This window comes from Muntiacus reevesi, chromosome 6 (genome assembly GCF_963930625.1).
Source record: "Muntiacus reevesi chromosome 6, mMunRee1.1, whole genome shotgun sequence".
NCBI classification, from domain to species: Eukaryota; Metazoa; Chordata; class Mammalia; order Artiodactyla; family Cervidae; genus Muntiacus; species Muntiacus reevesi.
In genome coordinates this window covers 9,076,746-9,097,162 of record NC_089254.1, presented here as the reverse complement: position 1 = coordinate 9,097,162, position 20,417 = coordinate 9,076,746, and the positions used below count along the sequence as shown (strand labels likewise).

The 20,417-nt window shown below is 40.3% G+C and overlaps 1 protein-coding gene across 6 annotated transcripts in view; it reads right to left on the bottom strand.

Moving 5' to 3' along the window:
• Nucleotides 1–1,302: 1,302 nt before the first annotated feature.
• Nucleotides 1,303–20,417, bottom strand: part of AKAP9 (A-kinase anchoring protein 9) — a 166,215-nt gene continuing 147,100 nt past the window's right edge. For 4 of the 6 annotated variants that reach the window (XM_065938573.1, XM_065938577.1, XM_065938575.1 and 1 more), the window contains 13 exons: nt 19,766–19,910; nt 15,718–15,937; nt 14,551–14,701; nt 12,541–13,209; nt 12,121–12,326; nt 11,712–11,817; nt 10,057–10,239; nt 8,627–8,827; nt 7,270–7,502; nt 5,357–5,442; nt 3,866–4,016; nt 2,887–3,026; nt 1,303–1,848 (listed from right to left, as the gene is read on the bottom strand). In XM_065938573.1, the coding sequence (XP_065794645.1) occupies nt 1,814–1,848; nt 2,887–3,026; nt 3,866–4,016; nt 5,357–5,442; nt 7,270–7,502; nt 8,627–8,827; nt 10,057–10,239; nt 11,712–11,817; nt 12,121–12,326; nt 12,541–13,209; nt 14,551–14,701; nt 15,718–15,937; nt 19,766–19,910 (2,526 nt within the window). In that variant the 3' untranslated portion in view covers nt 1,303–1,813. Of the gene's footprint in view, nt 1,849–2,886; nt 3,027–3,865; nt 4,017–5,356; nt 5,443–7,269; nt 7,503–8,626; nt 8,828–10,056; nt 10,240–11,711; nt 11,818–12,120; nt 12,327–12,540; nt 13,210–14,550; nt 14,702–15,717; nt 15,938–19,765; nt 19,911–20,417 lie in introns of those variants that run through there. The other 2 variants (XM_065938574.1, XR_010663628.1) reach the window with 2 other exon arrangements.

Here is a 20,417-nt window from a genome sequence, read left to right as displayed (position 1 = left end):
ATGGATTAATCACAAAAATATCCATTTGGCTTCTAAATGACACTGTATGTAGACTTAAAGTTGATACAAAGACACAAGGAAAACTCTTCCTTGATGTGGGGAAAGAAAAATCCCAGTAATGTTTAATTCTAAAATTAGGACAACTTTCTGAATCTCTAAATCCTACATATTTGAGATAAATAATAAGGTGATATATACTACCATAGGCTGAATGCTTGTGTCTCTCCAGGTTTGTATGCTGAAAGTGAACCCCCAGCTTGTTGATATTTGTAAGTGGGGGAGGTGATGAGGTCAAGGGGGTGGAGCTCTCACGAGTGGGATTAGTGCCCTCATAAGAGAAACTTTAGAGATTACCCTTGCCCCTCTGCCATGTGAGGACACAGAAAATGACAGTCTACGAAATTAGGAAAACAGACTCTCAGCAGATTAAGGCTCGTTACAAATGAAGAAGGTTCCAAAAAAAAAAAAAAGAAGAAGGTTCTTTTTGGCTGCACCTTGGAGCTTGCAGGGTCTTAGTTCTCTGACCAGGAATTGGTCCTAGACCCTGGACAGTGAAAGCATAGAGAAAAAATAAAATAACATAAAAATGGGCTTAAAGAGGTGAGATCCTAGTGTTTATGGAAAGACATAGAAGAGCATTTCTATAGCTTTAAGGCTGGAGATGCTTTATTTATTTTCAATTTTTAAAGTCAAGCTATGGACAAAAACATAGCAGATATGGTGCTGATTGTAAGATACATGGAGATATTAACCCCTTTGGCACTATGACAGGAAAGTTTGGCTTCAGGAGATTTCAGTGGAGTGAGAGGGGGAACCTTAATATCCTCATCTTTTGAACTGGAAAATAAAAAGTAAATATGAAAACTTGAAGGAAAAAAAACAGAAGTTTAAGATGGTCTCTAAAGTTATAAAAAAAAAAAATCACAGCAGACCAAAAAAATAATTAGCTATAATATCGATATTGAAAGGAAAGGAAGCCCAGTGTTAGAAAATTAAAGGTTAACTGTCTTATTGGAGAGTCAACAGACCATAATGGGTACAATATATCGAGAGGTGAGATGTCCAGAACTAAAGGTACTAGCACATACTGCAGCTGTAATTGTCTATCAAAAGAATCAGAAATATCAAAAACTATGCTTGAGCCTAAGGTTGGAGCAGGAAGGATGGGGCATTAGCTTTGCATCCTAAGCTCTTATGAACATTATAATTTGTAGAAGTAACCATGTGCTGTAAATATAATTTTAATAAAAATGTAATAAAATGTTAAATTATAAAAAAAAAGTGAAAAAGGTTCAAATACAGTGCAGTTAAAACAGTGAAGTCATTTTTATTTCAGTACTTGACAAAATACCCCATAAAATTCAAAACTTCTACCATTATACAAAAATAGGTCTCTACAAGTGATATTATCTGTCTTCATCACCAGTAGCAAATATATTAGGCAGAAACATGTAACTTCAGTAGCCTTATAAGAAAAGTGCAGGACACCTCAAGCTACACATTCAACTGTATCATAATGCCAAAAGTTTAACCTTTTCACCCATTAGATAAATAACACAATGTTTATAATTTAATCATTTAAATTAGCATTCCACAAATATACATGTATTGAATGATTATTGTGCATGAATACATACACAGTGCTTATATGTACAGATTCCAGTCTGTTTTCATGTGTTGGCAAGGGCTCTGTATACAATCATAAGCTGTGTCTGCATTGGTCCCATGGAATACCCACAATACAAAAGCACAGAAGAACCACTGATTTACAAAAGGAAATCTGTTTAAAATCAACTCACGATGCTTCAAAGGATTATCTTCTCACGCCAGCATGAAACTGAGTGGAACCTATAAGACAGGAACAGGACAGTTCAATGATTTCCAATCAGACTGTGACTTTGACTAGTTCATGATGGGCAGAAGATTATTCCCTATAATTTAAAACAGTGCTTTGTTTTCTCCTAAAGAAGTTTTATTCAAACCTGATTTTTAAAAAAGATTTTGAATATATATATTTAAAACAATCTGTGGCTGGCTCCATAGCATGCTAAGTGAGATTAACGTTAAGATTTTCTGTAAAGTGCCCTGCGGACTGAATGTTCTATAGAATATTTTGCTCTTTAACATCTTGTGAAATTTAGATGCTCAAGCCAACAAAGTCCAGCTGTGATGATAAAAGTTTCCTATAACAACAAGTTGTTTGAGTTAGACAATTTCTTGTATGAAGAGATATACTAAAAATAACTGGTGATGAGTCCTATCTATTTTGTGGGAATAGCAGAAAAAAGGGTCTCTAATAATAGTTATGTGTGTGTGAAAGTTGACTTAAAGGTCATTAAATTAAAATGATTCAAAACCTTTGAATCAGGGGTGAACTGAAGAGGGGGAAAGAGGTTTCTCTCACAATCCACTTCTAAGAATGAAATTTTTTGTGTGTGTTTTTGAGGAGAAAAAATAAAAGGTCATCCTTACAGTCTCTGGACTGGGATGGGTTCCTCGGATCATACATAAAAGCACAAGGTTGGAACAAAGATTACAGCTGCACTAGGTGATTAAAGAGCCCGAGTCTTCTTCTCACCTCCCTATACCTTGTCCGCATGCCTCAGAACCGATTACTCTGGAAGCTCCAGAGTATCTGCACACGAGTGCTCATCGTGCATTTCACCTAATCTTCTCAATGAGCCGAGCAGGGATTTTTGGGGGAAGAGTGGGATCCAGGGTGATAAATCCTCTTTTGTCTTAAATTCCTAAAGTGTAGCCTGATAACTCATTCACTGAACTACAAAATTTGATTAATGAGGAAAGTCAAAGAATTTCAAAAAGAGAAAGAGCTCCAGGTCTATCTGGCACTGTGGTGCTGCCAATACTTGGTTAAGCTGAGGGTACCTGACTGTACAGTTCCAAGTCGTCTTTGCAGTGCCTCTAGCCGAGTGATGTAATCTGTCAGGGCTCTGTCAGGATCATAATTCTGAAGCTGAGAACATGCTAAGGAACCAGGGTGTAAATCAGCTGGAAGGCCTGGGTACCTATGAGATTAAAAATATGAAGATGAATCCAAATGATCCAGAAACAATGCAAGTAACTCACCAACCTACCTCCACCCCGCCCTCAAAAGGCAGACCACATGTGTACTCCCCAATCTATAAATATGCCCCCACCTCTGAGTCTGCCTTGTGTTAAGGAAAAAACTTGTCAATAAATTCAAAGCAGTCACTAAGTCATCAAAAGAATGTCCAGCCCACTGCTGTTGCAGGGAACATCAATGAAGGCTGCATATGTATAAATGCATCTTGTCCTGCAAACTTCAGAGATTTTTTTCCATAATTCCAAAGACTCAATGCCAGTTCATGCCTTTCTTAATGTCCAGCCACAGCACATATACTGAACAACACTTCATCAGCTCTGTTTGCTCTACCCCTGGAAACCAGTTACAAATGCAAAAACTATTTTTGGTTCCAGGCATTAGATTATGTCAACAATCTAAAACTAAAGACATGTTTAGCTATTTCATTGCAAAGAAGTCAAAGCCCCAACAGTGTCCTTCATTCTCTGTTAATTTAGTGTAAGGACTGATGCTGAAGCTGAAGCACCAATACTTTGGCCACCTGATGCAAAGAGCTGACTCATTGGAAAAGACCCTGATGCTGGGAAAGATTGGGGGGCAGGAGGATAATGGGGTGACAGAGGATGAGGTGGTTGGATGGCATCACCAACTCAATGGACATGAGTTTGAGCAAACTCCAGGAGATAGTGGAGGACAGGGAAGCCTAGTGTGCTACAGTCTATGAAGCCGCAGAGAGTTGGACATGACTTAGTGACTGAACAATAACAACATTAGTATAGATTTTATCAAACTCTTAGTTACCTATTTTGAAACGGTAAAGGAGACCTTGGATAGTCCAGATCTGATCTTGAGCGATATGCAGTATGTCTCGGTTCTCCATAGAGCTCCAGCCCGCCAGAAGAATGATAAAATGTGTCAGTCTTTTCTGCACCTAAAGTAATCCAAAATGTACCTTGTAAAGAAAAGAAAAATACCAAGCCCTTGAAAAATTTCTACAAAACACGTAAGGTTCAAAAGACTGACTACACTACACTATACTATCTCCTATTTATAATCATTTTCAATTATTCTTGCTACAGAAATAGCAAGAGAAATTGCTAGAGAAACAATAGGTTATTTTTTTACCTTTGAATATTAGAATTTCTGATAATCTGGAACTATACCTCTAAGAAAATTGAGTATTTTATTTTCTTACTCTGAGTGAGGAGCGTCTTGAGTGTGTGCGTTATTAGAGAAAAGGCAATGTGGATTAAAAATATTAGACTATTAATGTTATTAATATATATTAAGTCCTTTTATCACTTTATTCTACTGATTTTCATTGGAAAAAACTGGAACAAAGAGATGCTAACTTACAACACAGAATTCATTATGGTTCAAATTTCAGCTGTTTCAGTGTAAGAATGTATGCATATGTGCTCCGTTTTGTCTGACTGACTCTATGGACTGTAGCCCTCCAGGCTCCTCTGTCCATGGAATTCTCCAAGCAAGAATAGTGGAGGGGGTTGCCACTCCCTTCTCCAGGGCATCTTCCTACCCAGGGATTGAACCCGCGTCTCCTGCTTTAGTAGGGAGATTCTTTACCACTGAGCCACCAGGATGCATGTTTCAAGAACACTTCATTTTGAGTACCAAATATATTTCTTCTATCTCTGCACAGAAGAGGAAAAGGTGGTTTACCACCAGGACATGTCAGTTACGCTGTGTGTCTGTAGCTCTGTGTGCTCCCCAGCTTCTGATCTCCTCCTTTTGCCTGAAATGCTGAAGTCCTAGTGTTTGAGTATAGAGAGAAGGAATTTTAACTTTTATATCACCTATTGATAAACTCAAGAAACCTGTTTAATATTGCTAAATTGTGAAAACTTCAAATTGAAACTTCCACATAATAAAGTAAGAGCAATCCTATCTCGAACCAGAGCCTTAAATGCAGTTGAACAAGGAGTGGGCTCTGGAGCCGACTGCGAGGGCTCCATGCTGGCCACCATTTCCTACCGGGTGATTTGCGGCAAATGACAAACGCTTTCTGTGCTTCAGTTTTTCATCCGTAACTGTGCTAACATCACAGAATTGTGAGAATACATGGAAAAAAGCGGGGCCTAGTGTGAACCAAGTCTGCCATAAAAATCAGCTCTTTTACTACTCTTCAGAACAGCAAGGTCCTCAGCTTTGTTGGCTATAAAGGCTCTGTCTTTGGCCAACACAGGTCCCAGAACACATTATTTGGAAGATATTACATATGCAGTAATTTTAGAGAAATCACCAACATAAGAAAATATTCTATTTTGACTTCACCTGGATTCAATCCAAAGCCATCCCTGTTCATATTGATGGAATCAGAACTTGTGACTCGATGCCACCGTCGAACCAAAAATTTCATTCTAAAAAAGATTCCAACGGAAAATTTCACAGAACATCTATAGTGTAAAGAGTATAGACTCAGACTTTCTATAGAATTCAAGTCATATATTTAAATATTCATGCAGAACAAATTACAATATAATCACGTGGCTAACATTATGCAAATCTCCCCTGGTTTGTGATAAAACGAACTGAAACAGAATGGGCCTTTTCCCATAAGGCACAGAGGTCTCCTGTGGCCAGTACCACGTCCTGGCTTTAGAGGTACATGGGACACAGAGACGAAGAGCAAATGTAACAGGAAAGGGAACCTGGGTGGGCAAAGAAAGGACGAGGAAAAATGAAAAGAGGAGGAAAGAATGGAGACTAAGGGCAGAGGATGGAAAGAGAACAGAAAGATCCTTAAATCGGCAGTGAGCGCGAGCTGGGAAGCAAGAGGAGTGAGGCCGTGTAGTCAGGGATGAAATACAGTGCTGGCTTCAAAAGGAACGGGGGTGGCTATGTCACAACCCAGCTGTAGCAAGTTGCTGCCTGCCCCATTCCGGCCCCAAGAGCTCATGAGCACCAGTTTTGGTTTCTTATTCCAACTAGTTCCAAGGCTCGGTTTTTAGGACAGTCAAAACACAAGGAACATACAAGAGAACAAGTAGAAGACAGTGACAGTGTGAAGTCCTTCAGCGATAACTGGCCCTCAAGGAGCCTTCCCGAATCCGTGAGGCCGGGATGGACAGCTAGCTCCTGTGACCTCTCACCTGGAGCTTCTGAGCTCCTGGCATATTGCTCTGCCCCAAGGGAAAGTGAGCTGCCTTCGAGGATTAAGTCTTTTTTCTTTGTCAACGCACCCCCCAGCACTTAACCCTGGAGAGGCTGTAGGTGACGAAGGCAATGAAAGGAAGGGAAGCTCTGCGCTTTCTCCAACCCTCTAATTCTTCTGCCAGTGCTGAGAAATGACAGAACCAGACAGGAAGCCGTCTGGGAGACACGGTCTGCAGGCTGTAAGGCCCTGGCAGCGCGGAGGCCAGCTGAGAAGGGCAGTGAGGAGCTGAAAGACAGCACACACACACACTAATACCACCTCTTCTTCTGCCTGCGTGGCCTTCTGGGGTACTTGTCGGTAACCTGAACACAATGGGATTGGATAGTACTTAAAAAAAATGTCCTTTGAGACTGTCTGGCTCCTACAGAAGCAAAGGGAGGGGCAGCAAGGACCAAGCATCGAGGCGTCTGGGTGTACCCAGCCAGGTGAGAGGGCGGCGGCAGGCTGGGTCGTCAAGGTAGTCAGGTTCCTGGCTCTATCTCAGCCGCATACAGAGTGATCAGGGGAGTGCCTAGCTTGGAAGGGCCAGAAAAGCAGCAACAAACGCCCCAGCAGAGTCCGACACAGACTCAGGCCAGGGATTTCTACAGCTGGGCTGTTGGAGGGGCTGTGGAGTAGTGAAGAAAGCGAAGGTATGTCAGCCGAGGTAACTTTTCAAAAAACATTTTTCTCCCTTATGATCTCTTTTCTTTATATGTCTGAACTAGTTCATGGGCCTATTTCGATTAAAAAAAGAGAAGAGAGGGACCACCCAGACCGGATATTCTGGCTGAGTCTGTCATTTCTCAGCACTGGTTGCCTCTGGGAGGGCCCTTTCCGTAGGGCTGTCCGGTGAAGCGCCCCTCCCTGGCTAGAGGATGAACCTGCACAGACGGAGGCGTTTTAGTGACGGCAAGTGACTCCTACTGGGTGAACACGGCGCACAGGAGGCAGAGCAGAGAGAGAGGACTCAGAATCACTAAGTTTCTCAGAATGCATCTTCTCAGAAAATGCATTTTCTACTTAACACCTTTTCTTTCGAGTACCTCACCTGGAAATTGCCATGGACACTCTGACGGCTGACCGAAACCTGGTGAAGCCCTTTGGTCGGTTGGTGATCACCTCCATGTCTGTGAAGGCTGGCTGTCCCCCCATGCGGGCCAGCAGGGCCAGGGTGGCCTCCTCACACTCCTGGAACCCGCCCAGTAACAGGAGCAGGTATTGCTTCTGATAAATGAGAGCTTTCCGAAAACTTTCTGCCCTCAGGTATTTGCCATAAATTCTCTGTGTTTAAAGGGAAGAAAAACAAGAAAGACATTATTCGAACTGTTCTGGAGGGGAAGATAATCTAGACTTTATTTTTAAAGCCTATAGTTGGACTGTGAAGAAAGCTGAGTGCCGAAAAATTGATGCTTTTGAACTGTGGTGTTGGAGAAGACTCTTGAGAGTCCCCTGGACTGCAAGGAGATCCAACCAGTCCATCCTAAAGGAGATCAGTCCTGGGTGTTCACTGGAAGGACTGATGCTGAAGCTGAAATTCTAATACTTTGGCCACTTGATGTGAAGAGCTGACTCACTGGAAAAGAGCCTGATGCTGGGAGGGATTGGGGGCAGGAGAAGGGGATGACAGAGGATGAGATGGCTGGATGGCATCATCAACTCGATGGACATGAGTTTGAGTAAACTCTGGGAATTGGTGAAGGACAGGGAGGGCTGGCGTGCTGCGATTTATGGGGTCACAAAGAGTCAGATACAACTGAGCAACTGAACTGAACTGAATCATATTTAATGCAAATATTTTTGTCTTAGCAAAAAAAAAAAAGTTTTTTTAAAATAGTATAGCGCTACTTTTATTATTATCATCACTTATTTAACTTTTTCAATGTTAATGTTTTCTGTCTCTTTAAGAGTCATAAACTTACGTTCATGCCATAGTTGGAATAAATACTGTAAACATTTTCTTTCTTTTCCTTGGATTTTAAGTTAGCTGATTAAGGTAGCTGTACTATTAGTACAGTACTCATTATGAGTCATGAGAGAGGCTATTCAGAGGGCTTGTCATTACAGAGCATGATCCTCTAACATTGACAGCAGTAGAGCCTCAACGCCATAAGCTGAAAAGCTAACCTTCTGCTGGTCTATCAGGGATGAGGCTGGGAATGGGGAACGTGGGCTCAGGGTGCTGCCTCTGTGACCTCAACCTGACCGCAGTCCTGGGTATGCTTTACCACAGTTTTTTTTTGTGACCAGCTAGAGACCTCATTCATGACACCCTGAGAGACCCAGAGAAACCACCTCAGTGTGACCTAAAATTCTCTAGGCTGACCATTAGGGCTAGTGAGAGATGAAATAAGGCAAAAGCAGAGGACCGACTTTAACGTTATGTTCAGCTGGAGGATGTCTCCTACCTTTAGAGTGGCATGCTCAGAATCAGGGCTCAGATTCTGAAGTAAAGCTTCATTCCTTAGCTCAGCTTTTAGTTTGTACACTTCAGCTTCTGCCCTCTTCAAGGATTTCTGGAGAGCCAGTTTTTCTCTGTTCCAGACTTCTTTTTCTGAGGTGATGATGGCTTCAATGTTGGGGCCACCACTGAGTGAAAACCTAGAAGACTGCAGAGGCCAGAGCCTACTTATGTGATTTTAAAGAACAAGTCTCTGAAGAAAAATCTGAATTTAATTTATTAAAGGTATCCCTATGGGAGATATAGAGTAGTATTCAGCTTTCCAACCTCAGATGGAGAAGTTCAAAGCCAATCTCAACTGACATTAGGAGGCTCAGATGGTAAATATGCCTGCAATGCGGGAGACCTGGGTTCAATCCCTGAGTCAGGAAGATCCCCTGAGACGGGAATGGCAACTGCAGTATTCTTGCCTGGAGAATCCCATGGACAGAGGAGCTTGGAGGGCTACAGTCCATGGGGTCGCAAAGAGCTGAACATGCCAGAGTGACTAATAGAACATTAACTTTTAAGTTTATGACCGTGCTGAGGAGATTAACTTTACACTAAAAATCCCTATAAAAGCCCAGATCTAGAGATGTTTAGATTAATAAAGCATTCAACTAAAAAAGTCTGCAGTCTTTTTTTTTTGGCTGCACCACAGGACTTGAGAGACCTTGAGTCCTGACCAGGGGCTGAACCTGGGCCATGGCAGGGAAAGCCCTGAGCCTAACCACTGGACTGCCAGAGAGTTCTTTCTGTTGTTGTTTTCTGGGCGGTAGACTTTCAAAATGGACCACCTGGGTCCAAATGCTGAGCCTGTTCCAAAAGTAGTACACTGGAAAAGTGGGGGGATCCAGCATGTACACAGGGAAGCAGGTCTCTGCAGAAGCTGTGTGGGTGTGACCGTGTCTCTGACCTCAAAGCAGTCTTACAGGTCTCTCCTGTCTTCATACTGATGCTAATAGAGCTAGCAATTTAGTATTTTATAGTTTTTAAGGGGGAAAAATGTAAATAAATTCCTGAAGTAGTTTATTAGACTGAAATCCACAATTTAACAGCATTTTCACTTGAGTTGTGAACACAATGAGTGATAAATAATTGACAAGAACAGGCAGAACACACATTTGAACACTTCTTCACATGTGTCTGCAACTGGCCCATAGGCAGGAAGTTACCCGGCTTTGAAGATAAATGTGTCTTGGTTTGACTACTGACCTCAGTTTTCTCATGTGCAAGGCTGGGTGTGGGTTAGACATTCTGAACATATACAACCCAGAATCTGGCAAAGATTCCTGATCAATCAGTAAATAAACAGCGACTATGATTCCTATATAATTTTCTAGTGATCCTACTACACATCAGATGCTAAGTACACAGCTGTGATAAAAACAGACGTACGTGATCTCTGCCAGCTCCTGCCTGTCGATACCACCTGATCTGCTCCTCCAGCTTCATAAGCATGTTTCTTAAATCATTCTTTTCTTCAGTCAGTTGGCTGATATGTCCCATCAACTCAGTATTTTGTCTTAGTAGTCTTTCAGTTAATGAGCCACAAGAAGTACCTGGGGACATTAAGGTAGGCTAAAAGACAAAATGGCCTAAGGTCATACGAGCACAAATGTTTGTGAATAATGCATATAAAATGTGAACTCACTGAGAATAACAGATTTCATGAAGAACCATGGCTTGTGCTGAGTCTTGAATAATAACCAGGACTTCACCAGGGAGGAAAGAGGGCATATTAAGCAGATACAACAGCAAGTGTAAAGGCACAAGGCTTGAGTGAGAGTGTGTTACCTTTAAGGAGTTACAGACATGCTTATTAAGACTAATCGTAAAGGCTGCTTTCATTATACGGATGACAGACCTAAATGTAGGTAGTGAAGAGCAATGAGAGGCTTGAGGCTGGAGCATGCCATAAACAAAATTTATGTGTGACAGAGAGTCCTTCGACAGTACTCTGCAAAGTCATGTATATTAGAGAAGAAAGAGGGTGGCGCCAAGCTGCAACATTAGGAAGTTATTGCCCACAGTCTAGGTGAGGAATGCTGAAGGCCTGAATGCAGGCGATGACTAAAGGCCCAGGGACAGACATTTAGGAACCAGAAGGCACAGAACCCCGTGACTGCTTGGGTGTGCACGTCGGAGTAAAGGAATGTGATCTGTGGTGACTGTCAACTCTCTATACTGGGTGATATGTTGACCAGAAATGTGGGATTAGGACCGGAAGGAGGAAAGGAAGATGATGCTCAGTCTGGTCTGTGCCTGTCAGGTCCCTAAAGAGGTCGCTGCGGGGGTATGTTTACCTAAGGAAAGGTGTTGCATAAATAACTGAAAATATAAACCTGGACCACAGGACAAAGGCCTAGACTAGAACCACAGTCCACAAGAAGACAAGCTACACAAGGGTGAGGTTTTTATCAGATTTGTTCATTGTAGCCTCAGAACCCAATATAGTACCCGGCACACACTAGGTGCCCAATATAAGTATTTGTTCAATAATTAAGTCTACTGAGAATTCAGGCTTTGGGAATGAATGAGCTTTCACAGTAAGAGGAAAACAATGGACGAGCATAGAAAGGAGAGGAACTCATGAAGGTGAATGATAAAAGAAATGGAAGAAATGAGAGAATATTAACACAAAAGGTAAGGAAAGAGGGTATTTTAAATGGAAGAGGTCAAAAGTATCAAATGCTACAAAGAAGCCAAGAACTACAGAGACTGAACAGATTTACCACATTAGTCAACTGGGGGCACGTTGGCAGCATCCTGAGCGTGGCTTCACCAAGCGGTGAGGGTAAAGGCGGACTACTGTTGCGAGAAACTTCGTAATGTAAGTAGGAGGTCACTATAATTTTTCAATAATGATAATATTGCTTCCCCTCAAACTTTCACTATCTTCTGTTTGGGTAAGGCAAACATTACTAATATTTTAAATAAATGAAACGATAAAAACTCTTTTAGAGAATGCAGTGCCAGTATCAAATGATTCATGTAATTTTCATTATAGCTTTGCTCTCGATACTTTAAAAAGTGTTTTTAAAAAGTCTTACCTCTTCCCCTGGCTGGCCAGTTAATTCCTGTAGTTGTAAAACAATTCTATCAATATTTTCCTGAACCCAAACAAAATCTTCATCATCTGCTGTTTCAAACTGTAGTCTTCAAAAAAGAAAAAAAGGGCAAAAAGTCAAAACGTATCAACTCAAGAAGCAGCGTTACTAACACAAACATTACAAGTCAGGGGATGCTACTTCACCTCTTTTTTCTCCTTTATATTATGTGTTCTCTTTGCCTGAGTCAGGGTGTTATAAGAATTATTTTCAGGTATATGAGTTCTGTTAAAGATCACCTTCTAATGTAAGCATGCATTAACTTAAAAATTTCACTAGCTACTAGTGAGGGACAGACTCTGCCCAGCTTGCCTAAGAATGTTAGGCAGAAAGTTAGGCAGAAAATTCTAACCTATTGGAGGCTTTCTGGGCTAGATGCTGTAGTTTCGAAGCCACACGTTGAAGTTTTTGTCTGATTATTTCTAATTCATGATTATAGCCAGTTCTTCCTCCATTCGTTTCAATCACTTTAGGGTAGCTTGATTCCTTTGTCTCTCCCATTTTCTGCTGAAGAACCCAATTTCTGGTTCGGTCATTGGTTAAACTCCATGTGATTGGCTAGAAATTTTGGACAGAAAAAGAAAAACAAAAATTGTAACATGAATAGCACATCACATTCTTTCTTAAGGGAACATAATTACTGTTTAAATTCCAAATAAACTTCTATCGACTTTTGAATGATTGTACATCATTTAATCCAGTATCAAAATTATATGATCACAGGACTGCAATATTCTTCTAAAAGATATTTTAAAACAAAATGTCAATTTACCTCATTAAGATTCTGGTACAGAATTCTTCTACTTTCTCGTTTTTCTTCTCGTTCCAGTTCTTGCTTCTGGAATTCCTGCATAATTCCTTGCAGTCGTTTTCCTTCCAGGTCTAGTTTATAAACTTGTTGCCTTTTCTCTTCCAGTTGGCGCTGAAGGTCTTCCACCTTGGACTGAAGCTCGTGCATCTTCTTCTGTCCCTCTGTGTTGGCCTCCTGTTCTGTCTGCAGAGTCTTCCTGTGAACCTGCCTATCCTTTTCCATCTGCTGTCTTGTTTGCAAAGAATCCAATTTATATTTCTCAGTCTCATTTAACAGTTCTACGATGCGACTGTGTTTCTCCTCTAGCTGTTTTTGCAGCTCTTTAAGGAGGTCCTCTGAGGGTAAGGATGGCCGAGGCTGCCCACTGTCATCGATGCTCTGCAGTTGTGCATGTAATTCCCGCTCCCGATCCAGGGTACTGCTCATTTCCCGAATCCGAACTTTCTCAGACTCAAGAAGTACTTGAAGCTCTAAGTTGCGGCCTTGTTCTTCAGCTAACTGGGCATCGTGCTGCGCTCTCTGTGATTCCATCTTCTGCTGCGATTCATTCAGTTGCTGTTTCTGTTGTTCCAAAAGCTGACTTAGTTGGATATTTCTTTGTTTCTGACACTCAAGTGAAAACTTCAGATCCTTGTAGGAGAAAGTTCAATTTGAGAATTTGTTCATGTTAATGTTAGCAAAAATACTTCATAAGTATACAATTGTGTCAGTTGTGCTTTTACTAATACTAAGTTGGTAGTATTTGGTACAAGAACTGGTTACCCATTTTGCTAACTCATATTTTCAGTAGTTAGAGTATAAAACTATTTGGACAGCCAGTTGATTTTCATCAAAGAATATCAACAAAAGAGAGTTAAGCTAAATAATACTTTGCTCTCCCAACATTAATCATATCTGGTTAAGGAATATGAAGCAGATTAATAACCTTTAAAAATAAAAGTATTTATCATATAATGTGGTGGGAGTTCCTGAAACTCCTTGAATTTTCCCATACATTACCATGTAACTAAAAATAATTGGGCTTATGGAGAAGGCAGGGAGACAAAAATACTCAAAAACCTATAAACATCTGTAATGATAAAAAATATTGATATCTGAAGAAATAACATGTCCCTGCTAGGCAGAAAGCTCACAATGCCTGGTGGCTACCATGGAGGAACGTAGAAAAAAAAAAAAAATCCAAATGTAGCCGGGTAGAAATTCTGGTTGGGCTTCCCAGGTGGCGCTACTGGTAAGGAATCTGCCTGCCAAATGCGGGAGACCCAAGAGATGTGGGTTTGATTCCTGGGTCAGAAGATCCCTGGAGTAGGAAATGGCAACCCACTCCAGTATTCTTCCCAGGGAAATCGCACGGACAGAAGAGCCTGGCAGGCTATAGCGGATGGGCTTGTGAACAGCTGGACACAACTGAGTCACTGAGCACAGAGAAATTCTGGCTGCATAGTTTTTTTTAGCACACAGCTAGCAAGTACTGGGATTACACAGACAGAAGGGCTCAAGGGGAACTCTTAAAATGGCAATGCATGTAGTATGACCTGCTGTGAGCTGTGTGAGGCTGGGGTGTGCCTCTCTGGAAGAGAGCCCGGCATCAAGGGACTCATTGTAAGTTTTCATAACATACAGTAGCAAGGGCTTTTGTTACCAGACTGCTCTCCTTTCCTAGGAGAAAATAGGAACTGAAACCACTTCTGGGCTAAAGAGATACAACTGCCATGTTTACCAAATTGTATATACACGAATTCAAATTCCTAAAACACATGCTGTAGCAGAAGAGTCTATGCATCCTCGCGTGAAGAAGAAGAAGAAAAGGATCATACCATTAGCAATTTCTAGTAATACTTTGGATAGCATCATAAGAATATTCAACACTTAGTAAACAATTTATTCCGCTAGATGAAGAGTGTAAGGCGGACACTGTAGGAAAAGGAGCGTCTCTCCTCTACAGACATTTAAAGATACAGGAAACAGTACCTCAAGTTCTTCTTTATCCCGCTCTTCACTGCGTCCCTGCTTGGCTTTCTCTTTCTCCAAAGCCCACTGGAGCTCCCTGCATTTCTTCTGTTCACTGGCTAGTGTGTCATTAAGCAAATGAACTTCATCTGTTTTATCTTTAACTTCCAACCTAAATCAGAGAAACAAAGGGCTTGTCATAAAACTACTCTCTCTGACCAAGTATCCAGAGAGAATAGTTTCCACTGAAACATGGTGGCATATTATAAACTAATAGAAAAATATACACTGTATCAAGATTAAAGACTTTTCACTGTGATTCACTTCCAACTGTTTCTAGTAATAACAACCATTAGTTATTATTTACCATTGTAAACAATTTTATGTTTGGAATGGAATAAGGATTTCTGTTAACTTTTACTGAATGTAATAATCATTTGCGTGTGTGTGTAACTGTTCAAAACAATGACTATACTTGTAATGAGCCCTTGGCAAACAGAATATCACAGTATTTACATCAACAAATTTATCCTTTTTAGAAGCATTATCTTTCTAAAATTTTGCATATTTTACCTAACTAGACCATGAATTCCATTGAGATCATAAATATCATTTCACATTACTTGATGGTAACATGAAGGTCAAATTTATGTATCTTATACAACAAGTCTCAAACAGAATTGAAGCCCTGGAGAGAATATGCCAATACCTAATCCTCGGTTTATCATTTAGAAAAATACGTAGTGTTTCCTTTCCACTATAGTTTTTTGTATAAATAACAGCTTCGTGACATATATAATGTGCCACATATATGAGTCATTATATATGTCATATATAATGTGCCACATATATGTGTCATTATATATGTCATATATAATGTCACATTTTTGTAAGATCTGCACAGTATCTGTGACAAAATCATTCCAAGTCTTTCACTAATAATGGCTTCCCTGGTGGCTCAGATGGTAAAGCGTCTGCCTGCAATGCAGGAGACCCAGGTTCAATCCCTGGGTCTGGAAGATCCCCTGGAGAAGGAAATGGCAACCCACTCCAGTATTCTTGCCTGGGAAATTCCATGGACAGAGGAGCCTAGTCGGCTATAGCCCATGGGCTCGCAGAGTCGGACACGACTGAGCAACTTCACTTTTCACTAATAATACAGGTTTATGATCAAGAAGTCTGGCACACCTGAATGCCTCTAACTCCTTGAGGTGCTTATGCTGAGCCTTCAGCGTCGTTTCTAGCTCCAGTTTGGTCTGTGCGAGCTCACTTCTCAGCTCGGCAGCCACCGTTTTCTCAGCGCTCAGTTGCTCCTGCAGCTCTGTGGCTCTGTCTTTCACACTGCCAAGCTCCACCTGCATCTCCAGCATCTGAGACTGCTTCTGCTGCATATTATATTCGAAGAGTTCTACATGAAAAAATGTTAGCATTTAGAATATGATCCAGAAACTCGTACTTCGTTTATAAATATTCTGTTGACAATAACAGACATGTTGTTTAGGAAATTACTACAAAGCAAATGTGAAATGATTACAGCCCGTGAAGTTAGCAATTTATATAAATATATGAATATGTAAGATTTTCTTCATAGTGCTAAATCCTCAAGATTTCAGAACTATGAACATGTAAGGATGATAAAAGTTGAACAGAATTCATTACTGGATACAAGACTTGAAATAAACAAAAAAAGTTCCCTTAATGCCATAAATAGGAACTTGTATTTGTTCATTCAGAATTTCGACAGCTCACACAAAAAAATTCCAAGTTTCTGAGAGCCAAAGTACTGATGACTCAGACTACAATGATCAGCAACACTTGCTGGTTTTGTTCAGCCCTTCTCCCCAGCAGTCCCTAGGAACTTCATCATAACAGAAGGGGGAAGTCCAAAGGCAATTTGGATCATGGTTTTGTCTTTAAAAACAGACCAAATCCTTGCTACATGTGTATTGCAAGAAAACAAAGCAAAATATTTAAATTTCTAAGTATACTAAGTGAAAAAAAGGTAACGAAATATTTATCAGGATCCATCTTTATAAAAAAATATAAACTTATGTACATATGCACAATGAAAAGGTCTGAAGACATATTTTCTGGGTGTTAACCGTCATTTATTTTAGGATTTAGGAGACTCCAGGGTGATTTTTTTTCTGTTTCTCTGTTCTACCACAAATGTATTCTTATTTACTTTTGGCTGTGCGGGGTCTCTCTTGCTGGCGGCCCTTTTCTCTGGGTGTGGTGCTCGGCTTTCTCACTGCCGTGGCCTGTCTTGCTGCAGAGCATGGTCTCTAGGCTGGTGGGCTCCAGTCACCGTGCTCCCAGGCTCCAGAGCACACAGGCTCAGCTGCCCTGAGGCACGTGGGATCTTCCTGGACCAGGGATCAAACCTGCGCTCCCTGCACTGGCAGGCAGATTTCTTACCACCGAGGCACAGGGGAAGCCCCACCCTAAGTGTATTTTTAACTTAGAACAATTTTATCAAAGCTCATCAGTTCCTATTAGAAGTCATATTACTGGTGTCAGGAGATAGGAATAACATTGATTTTAGACTATTCACGTTAACTTAAGCTTTCAAAACTATTTCTTAGGGAGCAGAGTCTCAGGATTTATATCTATAAATATGTGTCTATGGGATAGTAACTACGCTTTCAACGGGGTCCTATTTATTTAAATGAAGTAATAGCAACAAATTCTCCAAAGATAATCTTCAATTAATCCTATGTCTAAACATAAGGGAAATATTTAATTTGTGGCCTTATTACACCTATTTTATCTAAAATATTTTAAGATATTTAAATTCTTCACCTTTTCAATGACAAATGTGAGACTGATATAAATTTCAAAATAGGCAAAAGTATAGGTGTTTCTACCTTTACATTAAACCAAAATTAAAGCAAAGGAATGTATCCTCACTACATATGATGAAAATTCAGATTTCACTTTAATTTTTAATGATTTTCAGAGAAATCAGCTCTAACGAACAGATACTCCTCTTGAAAAGTGAAGAAAAGATCTGAACAAGCATATCACAATAGCACAAATCCAGCTAGCCAGTAATCATATGACAAACTTAGAGAAATGTAAATTAAAACCATAATAGCAATCCACTGCATACCCGCTAGACGGGCAATCAAGGGCTGACATCATCAACTTTTGGAAAAAAGGTGAAGCAACAGAACTTTCATATACTGCTAGAAAGTGCACAATTGATATGACCATGTTGGTAAAGAGTCTGGCATTATCTAATAAATCTGAAGATATATATTCTATGATCTAGCAATATACGTACCCAGAAGACTCATGCAAGAATGCAGCAGAAACATGGCATAACCATGTGCAGAACAGTACTGAATTTAACAGCTAGAAAGTAGAAATAACCTCAATGCTTAACCACAGAATGAATATATAAATTGATATAAACTGTGAAGTAGTCACACAAGGGAATTCTATATAGTAACACAAAATGAGCTAGAGATAAAAGTAACTCAGAAGAATGTGATAGAGAGGTGAAAGAGATAAGACACAAAATGTATCAGAGTGATAAAGTTTAAGAGTAGGAAATACTTTAAACTTATGTGGTTTAAGAATAGATAAACAGGCAGTTAAAAAGTCAGGATAATGGTTACCTCTCGGGTACCACAGAGGAACACGTGTTCTTTATCACTACAAGTAGCAGAAGCGGGCTTCTGGAATACTTGATATGGGTGAGGTTTCCACAGGAACTCATTCATAGTGTTTATATTGCATATTTTTGCATTTTGCACTTATCTATACATGTTACAGTTTGCACATACAAAAAAAAGTATTAAAAAAGAAATGGGACTTGCACTGAGGATTTCTTTTTCTTTTAGGTTATCCTCATATAGAGCTTCAAAACAAAGAAAGATAATGAGCTTAATAACTAAACAAGGCAATAACTGATCAAGGCAATGCCTGCTCATTTTAAATTAAAATTAAATATATCTGTTTATATGGGCTTCTCAGGTGATTCAGTGGTAAAGAATCTGCCTGCCAATGCAGGAGATGTGGGTTCAATCTCCGGGTCGGGAAAACCCCTGGAGAAGAAAATGGCAACCCATCCCAATATTCTTGTCTGGAGAATGCCATGGACAGAGGAGCCTGGTGGGTTATAGTATATGGGGTCGCAAAAGAGTTGGACAGTGACTAAATAACAACAATCTGTTTATATGTCAGAAAATTGCTGTCTCTTGGATTAAAGTATTCAGTAAGAGTTACCATCATTCTCTTTCCACACATAGCTAGCTAAAGTCAATTTCAACTTTTGTAGAAGATAAAGGGCTTCCCTGTTGGCTCAGACAGTAAAGAATCCACCTGCAATGTGGAAGACTTGGGTTTGATCCTTGGGTTGGGAAGATCCCCTGGAGAAGGGAACAGTTACCCACTCCAGTATTCTTGCCTGAAGAATCCCAAGGACAGAGGAGCAGGCTACAGTCTGTGGGGTACAAAGAGTTGGACACAACTGAGCAATCTTCACTCAGCCATAGGCGATAAAAGCAAAAGCCCTGTGCTATTTTAAAGCATGTCCTTACCAGTCTGTTTGGCACACATAGCGTTTTTTTCTCTTGCGACTGAGCAATAACCCCCTTGCTTCCACCACTGCCGCACATGCCAAGTCACTTCAATCATGTCTGACTCTTTGCAGCCTCATGAACTGTAGCCCACCAGGCTCCTCTGTCAATTGGAATCTCCAGGAAGAAAACTGGAGTGGGTTGCCATGCCCTCCTCCAGGGGATCTTCCCAACCCCTGGATTGACCTGAGTCTCTTAAGTCTCCTGCACTGGCAGTCAGGTTCTTTAGCCCTAGCATCCACCACTACCACCTCCTCCCAATTTCAGGAACTATTGCTTTTCTTTTAAGATGGAACAATAAGCTTAGATGGCATAGCATAACTGAGCATTTTTTATCTCATTCCCAAAGCTGAGTATGAGTTTTTGCCTGGCTAGAAAACCCTAATGTAAATGAATATATTTCAATTCTAAAAAATATTTTAAGTATTATACATGTGTGTATATCTATCTTTTATACATATATCTTAAAACAAACTGGATCCCTCTTTAATCCCTATAGTAATTAATGCAGATTAACATACTGATAGGAGAATGAGGAAAAAATGTGACTAAGAAGAAATGTGTTTTAACTGAATAATAACAAGGGAAACAGTGAAACAGTTTCTTTCACCTATTTATGTCACCATATAAAAGTCTGTTGTATAGCATACCTTGGCCTGGCTGATCAATCTCTTGCTCTCTTTTCAGAGTCGTTTTCTTAATATTCATTTGAGCATGCAGTGCTTGAATTTCAGCTAACAAACTCCTTCTGTCTGCCTTCTGGAGGCATTCCATAGCTGCTTGATATTCAATACCCTGTAAAAAAAAAAAAAAAAAGTCAAGAGGGTTGTAAAGACAGTAACATTAAAAACTAGGAAATCTGAAGAAGAATGACATGCTAAAATTTTGGGAAAAGTTGTTAATTTTCTCTTCCTGATCATTAGGATTTACTTTTCAGATTATTAGTCTTTGCATTTATTTCAAAAATCTTTAAACACACAATAAAATATGATGAGTAATATAATAAACATGCATAGCCCCTACACAGCTGAAGTCCCTCGGGTACAACTCCGTGAACACAGCCTCCTCTGCACTATCTGCTCAAGAAATAACTAGGTTCTAAGTCTGGTGTTACTTTCATGTACTCTGTATAATATATTACACACACACACCCTAAAAAATACACAGTTCTGTCTTACATGTTTTAAAACTGTGTACAAATGGCATCATACTGTGTTCATTTTTGCTTTTTTCACTGGATACACTGGAGAACCATCCTGGCTGACTCACACAGCTCTACCTCACACTCATGTCAATGTCATA